General features: G+C 39.6%; 1 protein-coding gene across 1 annotated transcript; it reads right to left on the bottom strand.

Moving 5' to 3' along the window:
• Window positions 1-5,925: 5,925 nt before the first annotated feature.
• pmela (premelanosome protein a) lies at window positions 5,926-12,697 on the bottom strand (the record flags this gene model as incomplete). Its single annotated transcript, XM_083887941.1, has 13 exons — window positions 5,926-6,079; window positions 6,762-6,852; window positions 6,942-7,147; window positions 7,301-7,403; window positions 7,519-7,671; window positions 7,756-7,908; window positions 8,185-8,721; window positions 8,804-9,088; window positions 9,177-9,338; window positions 10,267-10,401; window positions 10,619-10,765; window positions 10,859-10,954; window positions 12,640-12,697. The coding sequence occupies 13 exons, from the start codon at window positions 12,695-12,697 to the stop codon at window positions 5,926-5,928; spliced, it is 2,280 nt and encodes a 759-aa protein (XP_083744067.1).
• Window positions 12,698-14,679: the final 1,982 nt, after the last annotated feature.

The following is a 14,679-nucleotide window of genomic DNA, read 5'->3' as shown; positions in this document are numbered from 1 at the left end:
ATCATTAAATGTATCTAATAAAATAATATATTGCTAGCATTTTTACCAAATATATCATAGCAAATTTGTCATAGTGAGGAAATCTCACTTTTACCCATAATAACCAGACCTTTTTTGTTATTATTACATATTTTATAGTTACAGAGTAATACCAAATTATAAATGTTTGTATAGTTCATTTTATCACTTGACCAAATTAACACATATTTGAAAACAAACTTATTATAACATTATATATATTATATATTATAACAAATATTATGACACATGACAGTTGTTGGATCTGCGTGGAGTGGGCGTGGAACGCCACAAGACATTATTGGATGAAGCCTGTCTATGCAGACAGGAAGACATGATTGGTTTTATGACCACACTTGATTTAAAGTACGTTAACATCTTTATTGCTATGTGAGTTGCAGTTGTTTTAAATGTAACCACAGGGAGGTACAGCTTTATCACACATGACTGGATATGATGTCAGGAATTCGTTGGGGTAAAAAGAGTATAATACATTGTAGATGCTGAGCGTGAACATCCTTTAATACAGTTTGTGGAGGAGAAATGAAGGAAACTGAATCCATCACCTTCAGGTCTGTTGCCAGGGATTGGTGAGCAATACAATTAAACAGAGCTGTGCAGCCTCTTGGTGTCAAATGACTCATCTGAAAATGGGGCAGGTGATTTGGCAAATTAAAAACTCAGCCCTCTCTAACCCTTAGCTGGTGTTTGGTGACAGGTGAGCCAATGATGCTGTGACCTATAAAAAAAGGTGCAGGGTGGGGGAGAATTGAAGAGGCCTGTCAGAGACAAGATAGTGATCATCCTCCTCCCAGCAGAGCTGTTGTGTTCCGTCTTGGCTGCAGAACACGTCCGGAGTGAACGGAGATGACTGAAATGCACTTTGCTCATGTGAGCAGGAGCCGAGTCGAGGGTGATTCATGTCTATGTTTAGTAATTACTGCACTGGAGCACAGCACTGTAGAAGGATATTCATAACATGGAATATTTATGTACTGTATGTAAGTTAAGAGACAGAGAGAGTTAGAGACCCTCTGGCACAAAGGTCTGAATCGATCGGGTAATCAGGCTTTGTTTTTATTTCTTTAAAGTATGAAATGTGCAACATTCTGCATCACACAATATCAGGAAACAAATATGTGAGTAGAGTGATGTATTGAGCAAAGAGTGTCATCACACTCTGGTTTATGGCTGCATGGTCTGGCAATTGAGAAGTGCAGAAAACCCCACGCACTTTGTTCAAATTGGGTTGTTTGTAGTGTTCATGAGACAAGCCAAGCTGCTACTTTTATTCTATTGTATGCCAACCAATATAAAACTACACAGCACCAAACCACTTTGACACATGGAGTTTCACTCTGTCACCTATTTGCTTACTTAACTCCTCGGATATAGTGGATAAAAAAAAAAAAAGCGATGTGCTCCATCTACCCTTCTGTCCACTCTTATCCATGTGCTCAGTGAGGAGACGCTGTCTCCTGTTTCACTTACACCCCTATTGAAAATAATGTGCAAAACATCACGTACATATAAATTGTTTTATTTATTTTCAATTAAAGCAGGGAAAGCACAATCTGGTTGGACTGGATATTCTCATGAAATGTCTTTGTGGATTGCAAGATGATAGCTCAGGGTTTCTTTGAACAACATTATTTTATTTTATTAGGATACACCATTAGCTGCTGCATTACAGCATCTATTCTTTCTGGAGTCCACAAACAATGTCATCATATACATCATTACATCCCATATCCACATCAGAGTTGAGACTGGATACTTGATACTTCAGAAGTAAAAGACTACAGGCCCTTGGTCAATAAGGATTGTGTGGTGTGGTATATGAAGAAAACCACACCAACACTAATTGCTTTGCAAAATTACAAAGTTGAGTTGATCACTTGATGACAACATGTCTTAATTTATTATTATTTTGCTGCACAGAGAACTACAGATAGATCTTTGTGGTCACACAGGAATTTAATTCATGCAAACACTAACAGTGTTACCAGAGAGAGAGGGAGGGAGAGACATGCTATGTCCATGTCTTTGTTCCTGCTGTGGAGGCCAGGCCATAGCCTCTTCTGCTAATGATTTTGCTGCAGTGACGTCAGCCTTCTTTCCTGCACTGCAGTATGTCATACGATGTGCATGTTAACAGCAGTTCTTTGTCTGCTCAGTGCACGACGGTAGCCTATAACATCATAGTAAATCATTGTATATGAACAGTCTGTTGAGCATAATGCACACTCAGCTGCTGTGCATCTACAGTGTAAGCACACTACTTTCTGAACACCTCTCTGCTGCTAATGAAGGCCCATTGATAATGTTGTCCAAGTCACTGAAGATACATTGCACCATACAATATAAAGATTGAAGATGTGCCTCTACTTTAAAATTGATGCCAAATGTCCTAAGTGTTGATCTTCACCCTATCATGAATCAGTCTTCATCAGGATGTTTTTGTAGCATCGTACAACCAATTAAACAAAACTTACTGGGAAAAAAACACTTGGGTATACAACAGTTTTTAGTAAAATGACAGAAAATGTACTTTGTATTTTTGGTTTGGCTCATGTGTCAATAAGCCCTTCATTCATCAAGGAAGATGTGGGTTGGTTTATGACCTATACAGCAGTCAGCCACCAGGGGGAGATCTGGAGTGGCTTTGGCTTGACTTGAGGGACCTGTTTATGTTTTCATTCATGTCATCCATCTTCATTTTCGGTATAATTTTGGCATCTGCCGACTGTTAAACTCTGTGCTGCTAGTGTTTTTCCTAGTGTTCTCTCCAGAGCCAGCAGCCCAAGGCATAAGTGAACTAAGTGCCATGCTCATTTAATTTCTTATTTGTTTATTTTATTTTATTGTTTGTGTGTGATGATAAAATTACCCAAGCCAAGGCATGGCATTATAATAATAATAATAATAATAATAATAATAATAATAATAATAAAAATAAAAACAATAGGCTGAATAATGTGAAGTAAAAGATAAATAGGAACAAACAGGATTTACATAGATTATTTTAGACCCCCCCGCCCCCAGTTTGAGTGAATCGTTTGCACATTGTATGTGGTTTTCAGAAAAAGTTCTTTACGTATTGTGTTATCTTTGTGTTTATTTTATTTTATGCATTTGCACTTATTTGAGAATCAACAAGTTGCTGTTTTACTCAGTTTGACTCTCATTGTAGTGTTATTTTTGTAATTCTTATATTATTGTTGCACTATATATATATATATATATATATATATATATATATATATATATATATATATATATATATATATATATATATATATATAAATAAAACAACTAGTAAAGTTATTGTCATGGTTAAATGGTTTTTACTATATTCTGTATACATCTTATTATTGTGCCATTTTGAATACTAAGACTATTCTTCTGAGATTACTACCATTTAAAATTAAAGCCAGTATGAGTCAGAATATTGGGATGATGCTACAACTGTGCAGAATTCCCCCAGAATCATTATGTAACGTATTACTTTATAAGAGGCATTGATAAATGGCCCCAAAATCAAATTTTATTTAGGGCCCTATGTGAAGGTTTGGACCGGCCCTGGGGCCTCATTTATAAACGTTGCGTACGCACAAAAGAAGGCGTACGCCACTCTCTACGCAAACCATGGGATTTATAAAAAGAGAACTTGACGGGAAAATGTGCGGTCCTCCACGCCAACTCTGACCCATGCGTACGCACATACCTGGGGTAAGGCGAAACTGCGCCACTGATGGCAGAAGAAAGAAACGGGAGAAATGTGTGAAACTGATCGTGTAAAATAAATTATAAGTTATATTACCTCTCATATATGAACAGTTTATTTGCAAGAAATGGATAAAAACAACTACATTTCTACAACGAACAAACAAGCTAACTCCCTGGAGTGCACACGGGAAACATAATGATTTAGGACAATAGTAAGACAACAGTAGGGCAAATTATGTATTCACTGATATCAGGGTAATTCTAACACGTGTAGCAGATACCTAATCGACGGGCATATAAAGGCAGGTACTCACAATGCGTCATGGCGCACAATGATTTGGCACTGTTAGAGGATGTGTCAAACGGAAGGCTACGGAGGGAGCGGAACTTCCGAGACGAGCTAGATCCACTGGCCAACAGTGATGAGTGGCTGATGAGCCGTTTCCGACTCCCACGAGCTGTCCTCTTGGATCTGTGTGCGGCATTGGGCCCATCCTTAGAGAGGAGCACCCGCAGAAACCACGCCGTGCCAGTCCCGCTCCAAGTGCTCACAACACTCGGGTTTCTGGCGACAGGTGTTGTGCCAATGTAGGTATCCCCGACAGAAAGTGTTCACCCTGGCCACGGAGGCGGAGGCAGAGAAACATTGGTGCGCTTGCTTTCACCCAAGTAAATTAAAACTCAAAATTGCATTGTTTAATGATTTATTTTATGTGTACTTCACATACTAGTCTATAACCTCTGGTATTATTAACAGCTTTCTTCTATTCTAGCCAAAAATATGGGGGGATACAAATTATGGCAGACAGGTAAACAGTCTGAATTAATGTGTTTCCCCCCATATCTTTGCCAGACGTTATAGAGTAGTATGTGAAGTATACATAAAATACATCATTAAACAATGCAATTGTTTTAATTTACTTGGGTGAAAGCAAGCGCACCACTGTTTCTCCGCCTCCGCGGCAACACTTTCTGTCGGATATACCTACATTGGCGCGACACCTGCATGGGTGTCCCCCTAAACCTCCGTCACCTCTCCACTCAGGAGGGATTCCCCGATGATCCCCACCAGTTTTTCATCCAGCGGGGTGAGCTCCGGTTGGCCTGTTCCTCGCCCGTGGCACAGACGCTCTGCCTGTGTGACTCCAGGCGCTTTTTTGCGTCTACTTTAATGTCTGATCACTTTTTTTTCACCTCGGCCACACTCCGACCTTCTGATGAAACAGCATTGACATTATCCGCCACATGCTGCCACTCTAGAACACCAAACAATAAAGCCTTCCTCTTCTCCACCTCCCCGACAAGTATTTCCACCTCGTGAAATTACGTTATTTGGCCTTTCTCTCCGATTTCGGCATGATTTCAGTCATGAATCAATATTTATGAGGGGCGTTTCTCTGAATATTTATCGGCAAATATGGGCGTGGTATGACCCGCAAACAGGTGCGCCACATTTAGAGTAGATTGTGATTTATAAAGGGAAATCAGCGTAGGACGTGCGTGCGCACTGTTTTATAAATCAGGATATTTTTGTGCGTAAGCACTTTCTGTGCTTCGTGCGTACGCCGATTTTGACGTCGGTCCTACGCACAGTTTTATAAATGAGGCCCCTGGTCCTCTTTCCTCCAACCACAAATTGAGGCATACAAGCATGTGGTACTTTTGAATTTAATTTGTGCAATAATCATTAAGAAGTTAGCTTTCAGTACTCACACAAATCGCATGTTACAGTTCTTCATCTAAGCATGAGAGTGTAATTCTTCTCCCTTTAACAGACATTATTGAACAATATATGGGAGACAGAAGCATACAATAGTGACAAAATTGCATTTTATTTATTTATTTCAGGGTACCAAAGGTAATAGCATTGTTTGGTGCACAGAATGTAAATTACATGGTAAAGAAATTAAACTGAATTGTGCTTATCATGATTTTCTAATTAGTTTAGTATAAATTGGCCACAGATCATCATTGTGGCTTCTATCAACTATTCGTGTCAAAATAAATATAACTTTTCTCTGAAACATTTCAAATTCCTCTTTTTCACATGGGGTTGTTTCACAAAAGTGGTTGTGGCTTAAATCGGATGTATGGAAGTTACAATATACAGTATGTGATTAAAGCTGATATGGTAATGAATGCAGTTGATGTTGAGTGCTTAAGCTGCTGGTGATATATTCACACGAGTCTCCCCTGAAGCAGTGGACGACTTTCCCCTGGTGAATGTCGGCTCAGCAAGTTCCACAGCAACAAAGGCACTGATGTTACGGCTGAGCTGCCTCCATTATTGACAGCGTGGTCCTCTGTCAGTGGCTGGTACTGCTTAGAGCGTCTGTGAGGATACACAGGATACATGATATAAGTGAAATGTGTATATGGCACAAAATAAATCAAAGTTCTTTAAGAAACAAAAGCATAAAAAGTAAAGAAGATGGTTGTCATGTAATGCGTTTTTTATGGTTTGATTATGGTCACTTTTTTGTAATAGTAGATGTTATGCTCACATTTTCACATACAGTTCCTACTTGAACCCACTCAGTGTGATAATCTGAAGTGTTGTTAGGAGAAGGACATTATAGAAGGTGAAATCAATTTAGATATTCCCAATATAGTCAATCAATATAGTTTTTAGGCACTGTGGCATAGCTGCAGGGATGGTCATTTCAGTTATGGTAGCTTTATATGCTGTATATGGCTGCAGACTTTCACAAGTTTTTGTTTTTGTAGTTCTACCAATTACCTCAGGAGTCCAACAGGGCTCAATCATCCCTGGACCTTTTCTCGTTCTAATACTGTAAACATGCTTTTTCTGCTATTACAACATTAAAAAAAGAAAGATCCATAACACCCACTGTGGATCACATCATGACATCAAAGGTGATGCTGAGAATAACCCTTTTTTTTTTTTTTTTTTTACATAAAACACCAATGTAAATCATTACCATAGTTACAGTACCTTTGCTTGTAAGTTATTTTTCCATTATTTTCAGGGTCTCAGTTGATAAATGACTGACCTGTACATTAAACCAATACAGCAGACGACGCAGGCGAGGACCATCACACCCAGTACTGTAGCGGCTGTTCCAGCTGGGGAACCACCAGAGGCTGTAAGTGAAGCACATTAAATGAATGAGACAAAATAACATATAGATTTAATAATTTAGAGTCTATTGATGGATTGTTCCTTTACTCACCTACTGTTACGCTGACTCTAGCACTTGCCACAGCCAGACTGACGTCATTGGTCAAGGAGACATTGAGGCAGAACACTCCAGTGTCATTGAAGAATTGACGGAGGATCATCTGACAGTCTGGAGAGGGTGTGGCTATGTTACACACAGTTGTAACCGGTGTGATACAGTCAGCATCTGAAATGACTGTGCAGACCTCACTTGGTAGACTGAAAAAAAGGATAGTTTGGAATGAGACATGTAGTGGAAATCAGATTAACAACAACTGTATACAATGCACACAGCTTTCTGTTGTCCAACTGTTCTAACTTTGGACAGGCTTGTGTTATCACCCGATGACTATAATGAATGGTTCTACCCACCTTCCCTGGCAGGAAATGGTGACATCCACAGCATTTTGATTTAATTCAGTCATCACTGCCACAACGTTGGACACCTCCACGATCTCTACACTTTCAATACCCTCTGCAGGATTGAAAGATGAACAAAGAGGATATTAAATCACAGTTTGTATCAAAACATTCTGTTATTAGTTAAGTCTAAAGTGCCATAAATACAAAAAAAAATAGTGTTTGCTTACGAACGACATCTACAGTGGCTGCCAGGGAGCCATAACGGTACACCATGCAGTCAGCAGTCAGTTCTGGGGCTTGTCTTTTAGCCACAACAAGGGCAATTTGTGCTGGATCTGCTTCCACCTCAGCTTGAATCTCACCTTCACCAGCTGCTTGCTCTGCAGATATAATACAATCATTTGTTACAAATATGGTCTTTTTAATTTAATGCATGCTTATTTTAGTTTACAGTAAATACTCACCTGCTGCAGCTGCAGTGGCCACAACTTCATTCTCAGTTTCCTGCACTTCAGCCTCAGTATCAGCCGGTGCTGCCTCCTCTATGGCTGTGGCCTCAGTGGCAACTGGAGCAACAACGTTATCATCGGGGGCTTCTGTTTCAGCTTGGACAACCTCTGCAGCATCGTCAACAACATCAGCAGCAGCGGCATCAACGGCAGCAGCAGCATCATTGGCATCAGTCACAGCAGCATCAGCGGCATCAGCTGCAGAATCAACAGCAGCAGCTGCAGCATCAACGGCAGCAGCGGCAGCAGCATCAACAACATCAGCAGCATCAACAGCATCAGTCACAGCAGTGTCAACGGCATCAGTTGCAGCATCAACAGCAGCAGCATCAACAGCATCAGTCACAGCAGCGTCAACGGCATCAGTTGCAGCATCAACAGCATCAGTTGCAGCATCAACAGCAGCAGCAGCAGCAGCATCAACAGCAGCAGCAGCAGCAGCAGCAGTGGCCACAACTTCAGCCTCTTGCTCTACAGGTTCCTCTGCCACAGGAGCAACAGTGACACCGGCGGCGACCTCAACTGCAACAGGAGCAACTGAAGCAACAGCAGCGTCAATCACAGGCACGTCTTCTTCAGCTGAATCTGTCACCACTACTGCTGCAGGGTCAACGGTTTCAGCTTCTTCTGCGGTAGCATCTGTTTCTTCTGCGGTAGCATCTGTTTCTTCTGCTGTAGCATCTGTTTCTTCTGCTGTAGCATCTGTTTCTTCTGCAGCAGGGTTTGCAGGATCTTGTTCTTCTGGAACAACAGCTGCATCAACTGCAGGTGCCACTGAGGCAACCTCCACTGCCGATGCGTCCGTATTATCAGTTGCTGCTGCATCTTCTGTATTTGCGGCTAGTGGAGTGGCATCAGAAGCAGGAAGAGCGATTGCATCTCCTCCTTCAGCTGGAACAGCAGAGGCATCCATTGTAGCCACTGAAGGAAAAGTTATAAGCCACTGAGAAAAACTTAACTCAGACATGGGATTGCATTTAAAGAACAAACGATAAAATCTCACCAGCAGTGGGGTTTGCACATCCGTTGGAAATGGTTGCCATCAGGACCACCTGAGGTTTGAAGGTTCCAACAGTGAGGAACGTGTGTGTGACCGTGCGCTCTCTGGAGATCAGAGTCCCGGAGCTGTCGCCAAAGTCCCAGCTGAAGCTGATGTCTGCAGTGCTGAGATACTGACTGGGATCGTGGAGATTGACACTAAAAGCAATGGCTCGGTTCTGGATGAAGTTCTGGTCGTCCTGGTTTATATCATCGACTTGGTTGAGGGACAAACTGAAGGGAACCTGGTCTGATGATAGATCAAGAGATGTTAATGAGATATTTTGTGTGGAATGGTAATTGTTAAAGGTTGGCTCAGAAATCGATGAGTTGGTTACCTGTGACAATGAAGACGGAGGAGGCATAGCCGAGAGGGATGAACTTGTTTTTGCCCCGACAGTGGTAGATGACAACCTCCATGCTGTAGGAGCCCAGGGGTACATTGTCTGTACCAATGGTGAGGGAGGAGGATGGGCCGTCTGCCACTTGCCAATAACGTCCTTAAACAGAACATCAATGAGATAATTTATTAAAACAATGCTTTAATAACTTCAATTCAGATCTGTTTTGTTCCTGGTTGAAATCTCTGTTAAAGCATTTTGATCCATGAACTTATTTACCAACACAGGCAAGCATGATTTAATGAACCCAGGGGCCCTAAATTGTTGTAAAATGTACAGCATGTAAAACTTACAGAAAGTTTAATAGATGGACAAGTAATGACGCACAGCCATAGATTGGATATATATATATAAAAACATGAACATGGCCTAGACTTCCTAGACTTTGAAAAGTCTAGGAAGTTGGATGAAAGTTTCAGTTAGCCACCACGGGGCGATTCTGTTAGATGCAAAAATAAATTAATGGTCTCGATTTCAAGTTTCAGCTCTTCTTCAATAAAACATGTCAATTTTGTTTAACTAGTGGAATTAGTTTTAGACCAAGTACATTTTTATATACAGTCTAAACACATGACCAATAACAATTACAGTACACACATGTACACTATATGGAATTAGTATGGTTAAACTGTAAACAACACACACACACACACACACACACACACACACACACACACACACACACACACACACACACACACACACACACACACACACACACACACACACACACACACACACACACACACACACACACACACACACACACACACACTGTTTATGTGTGTGTGGCCAAAGGCTAGAGGAGAAACTTCTCATTGACAATTTCACAGTCATTTCTACAGCTGTTTATAATATACTGTATATATATGGAGACTGTGGTGTCATAGTTACATTTGACAACTTAGTTTTCCCTTAACGCATCTCTTCAGTAGTAATTTATTTAGGGATTCTGTTAACCTCAAATGGAGCGTCAGTATTTCACATCACCTTACTAAAAAAAAGTATTGCATTTTAAAGTCTTTACCCCACGTCTTCCACACAAACACATAGTGAGGTTTCTTCTCTAGGCTCCTGGTGAACCGTGAGCCGTCTGGGAAAAGTCCCACCTGTGGAGTTTCCTGGTCTGGGTACACAGCCTGACCCTGCTGATACTGTTGTCCTGAGGAAGAACACAAATGATTGAAAGATTGATTGATTGAAATGAACATCAATAAAAAAATAAAAGAATATTAAATATGCATATATTGACATAAGGTGCAAAAAAGAATACATTATTTGTACATAATAGTACATTACACTGAGGCAATAAAAGCTGTATAAAAATAATTGTCATTGGTTGTGTTTTCAACCATGAAAAAAGGGTTCTCATATCTTACCATTGATGGTGCAGTTCTGCGCCCAGACCACCTGCCCATTTGTGAGCGCTGTCTGATTTGGTGGGAAATTTAGATTAATATTGAAGGTTGTTCTTGCTCCAGTCAGAGTAGGTGCATCATTTTTAACATCAAACGTTACTTCACCACCTGGGGGCAGAGATCATGCTCAATTTAACATCAATTTAACAACAGCATTTCTGTATTCAAGACCATTTAAGACAAAAGAGTGAGTTTGCTCACCAAACCAACAGTTTCTGAACCTCGCGTCTCCATCTTTCCAGACAGGATACATCTTTGAGTTCCATGAGCGATAACGTGTGAACTGACTTCTACGCTCTGCAAGGGATATCACAAACACAATCAACACCATCAAAAGTTTCAAATGTGACAAAAAGGGCAAAGCTGTTGTGTCTTTACAAATGTAAAATGCATTTAATTTCTATTAGTTTTGGTTGTGCGTCTGTCATTACATATATATTTTTATTATTTTACCAACTACATATTTTATTAGAGTTTAAGGATGTTGGCTTTTAAAAAGAGACACAATCTCTTTATGATAATAAAGCAACATCAATAATAAAAGATTTAAACGTGAGCGGCGTCCTGTTTCTGGTGTGGATGGGGGAGTCAGGAGTGCCAGGGGTTCTTAGCAGTGGGAGTCACATGACCTGCAATCTCCCTCAATCCCCTTCATGTGACCGTCAGCTGAGCAGCAGCATCAATAATCCCGGCATGAGGAAAGAGGGATTCCAGACTCAGTGGCTTTTTCCTCACACTGTGTGTGTGTGTGTGTGTGTGTGTGTGTGTGTGTGTGTGTGTGTGTGTGTGTGTGTGTGTGTGTGTGTGTGTGTGTGTGTGTGTGTGTGTGTGTGTGTGTGTGTGTGTGGGTGTATGTGGGTGTGTGTGTGTGTGTGTGTGGGTGTGTGTGTGTGTGTGTGTGTGTGTGTGTGTGTGTGTGTGTGTGTGTTCTTGTATGTAAATCTTTGTGAGGACCAACAAACTTATAAACCACCACCTCTTAGTTGTGATGGTTAAGGATAGGGTAAGGGGCTATAGAATGCATTATGTCTATGAGGGTCCTCTCTGAATGCTGCGCCAAACAAGTAGCTGTACTTTTTTTTGGTACAAACATTGACCCAGTCAGGAACAGTAGTACTCATTGAAACCTAAACATGGTCCTAATGTGGCAGAAACTCTTTTTATAATCAAATCTTAGCCGAATATAAGGCTATTATTTGAATTGTGGTTAGGTTAAGGTTAGGGTTACGCATTAACTGAGTATGAGTAAGGTTGGGGATGAAACTTTTCTTTAGGTTGTCCAAATTCATGGATGTCCTAAAAAGAATAGTGTGTGAAAATGACATTAAGTATATCTAAAACAACCTTTCCCTGAAAAACCACATCACCATGTATACACTCATTATTTAAAAACATGAATTACAATTCCATTGTCCAAATTACATCACTTACATTTGGAAAATTGGCATGAGAAATTATGTAATTGTGTGACATTGGCGTGCTAATGTTTGCAAATCTTCCCTTTGTTTAAGAGTGTGAAGTGTGTCAGCGTGAAATAAGTGTAAAATGAAAAAATTTCTGTTTGCCTTTCAATTTGTGCTCTACAAAAAGACACAGAGTGACTTTGTTATTAAAGGAAAATACATTTGTTTCGCTAGACCGAGTAAATTGGTTTTACATCTCATACAACAAATCGCTCAAAGTTAACAAAGTTAATTTCGACTCACATTATGCTTTTAAACCTTCTAAAAAATGCCAATGAGTGGAAAGATGTCACTCATTATCCTTTATGAATTGTTTCTATAGACAGTATGTTGTATCAGTGTCAAATGAGATGTAAATATCTCAATTGTTCCCTAGTTGTTCTAAGAAAGAAACAGTTGATCTCTTTCAGTTGCAGAATGTGGTGTGAAACAGTTAATATTTGGGCTCCAGATAGTGCAGAATAAAAGAGATGTAAAAGGTGATAATGTGTGAAAAGAAAGAAGTTGAGATGTACTCACGAATTGCACTGGCTGATGTAAAAGCCAAAAGCAGCAGCACCAGAGTCTGAGTGGTCATCCTGATTGTGTCTGTGTCTGTGTGTCTTCTACAGTCCGAGCCCCGATCCTCACCTAGCAGTCCTGAGCCCCAACACCAGCCCCAGAGAGATTTAAGAAATATCTCCCCACTCTCTTTAAGAGGGCCTTGGTCCTGAATTACCATAAAAGTTCTTCTCACCTCTGACATCATTGTGAGTCTGTAAAACTGGCACCACCCACTTTAAGAACAGAGGTACGTGCTGTTGTTGTGTTGTTTTCATTCATAACATTTGAAATCATTTACAATGAACGTTATTACCAGAGCTAATGATATATTCTTGTTTTCTTTTTTGTTGTTTTACTCTTGAATCACAATAAAGTTCAAATCAGTTTTGAAAATATAATTTTCCGATTGTGATGTTACACGTCCTACAGTAATATCACAAAGTGATGGAAGTGCATTGTTAGAAAATCTTGTACGTGAGTGTGGTGAGAGACTGTGAGTGAGCTTAGCTGGAGTCATGCCGGTGTTTGACGTATGACTTTACAGCTATGTGAGCACAGGCGTCACAAGATGAGTGTGTGGACTGCAAATCAATGGCATCCTTTTATTTTTACAGCCATTTGTCCACATCCTGCCATCCACCTCAGGCTGCTGCAGCTCTAAGAATCTGTGCTCGCATCAACGCAGACGCACCCATGCTCTGTTTGTGACATACATCCTCATCAATCATCCACTTTCATCTCCATTAGGATGAGAACACAAGGTGAATGGGCTGATTCATGAACTAAAATCACTTTACACTTAGAACATATGCTTCGTAAAATATGTGTTATTATTTACAAAAGCTACATTTTTCGACCCGCAAATAAAACCTCTCACTTAAAATTGTAGTTTAAGTCGTACAGAATAAAGATGATATATATATATTAAAAAAAGAAAACAATAATGTAATGTTATATCACCCTGTACCCTTTTGATCTGACATGATTTTATATTTATTATGAATTAGTTTTCATGATTTGGGTAATTTATGTATTTATTTTTCTCTGTCTTTCGTTTAATGCCTAAAAAAATATTTTTATCATGTGAACATGGATGTTTTTTAAATGTTGAACATGTGTGTTTTGCCTGGCATGTCTAGTTTTGATGAAACATGCCCACATGTAGCAACGTGAGCAGATAACATCGATAATTCCTGAAACAAGATATCACTGATACATCAGAATGAATTATTAATGTTTTTCTGATAGCCAGAGTGTAATCATTCTCAGAAGTCATGAGCTATAAAAATGTAAAATGTAATAGCAAAGTTTGTTACATGAAAAAACTATTTGTTTGTTGTAGACTTTTTATTTGTATTGGGGTTTTAAGGGCCTTTGTAAAAGAGGTACAATTTCATAATTATTACATCAATTTAAATGTTCCCTCTTGAATTTATAAATATGTATTGATTTACTATAAATTATGAAAATATTCCTAACAAGGGTTAGGATATATACTATATATATATATATATATATAGTATATTTAATGTTTTATGTCTGTAATATTGTTTTCTTTTGAAGTCCCCTTCATTTATTTATTTTACTCTGGTAACGGCCAAAAAAACAAAAGTTGCACAAAGGTATCGATAGTTGATTAAGAACTTTTAAATAAATAAAGGGGAAACTAAGAGAAAGACCTTCACTCCAGAGTTGCTCATTGTGAGCTCTGTTCTTACTCTGACTCGTGCTTTCCTCACTGATGCCGTCTCATGTCTTTGGGACTGCTCACACTGCACTACATGTGACCTCTCATGTGCTTACAGCAAAGTTCAGGGGGAAATAAATCCATCCCACCAGAGCACCTGATTTAACATGCCGCAAATAGTTTTCCGTTAGCTTCTTTCTTTCTTTCATTAGTTTCCACTGTACAGCATCCGAGCAGCATTATTCTTGCAGTTCGGAGACATTTTGAGGACGTTTAGCATTATGCCACAGTTGAATTTAGGTCTAAACATTATATAAACAGCCTCCTGC

This window comes from Microchirus variegatus (assembly GCF_963457635.1).
Source record: "Microchirus variegatus genome assembly, chromosome: 4".
In the NCBI taxonomy this organism is placed as follows: domain Eukaryota; kingdom Metazoa; phylum Chordata; class Actinopteri; order Pleuronectiformes; family Soleidae; genus Microchirus; species Microchirus variegatus.
Note: the sequence above shows the minus strand (reverse complement) of the source record. Positions and strands in the feature narration are given on the sequence as shown.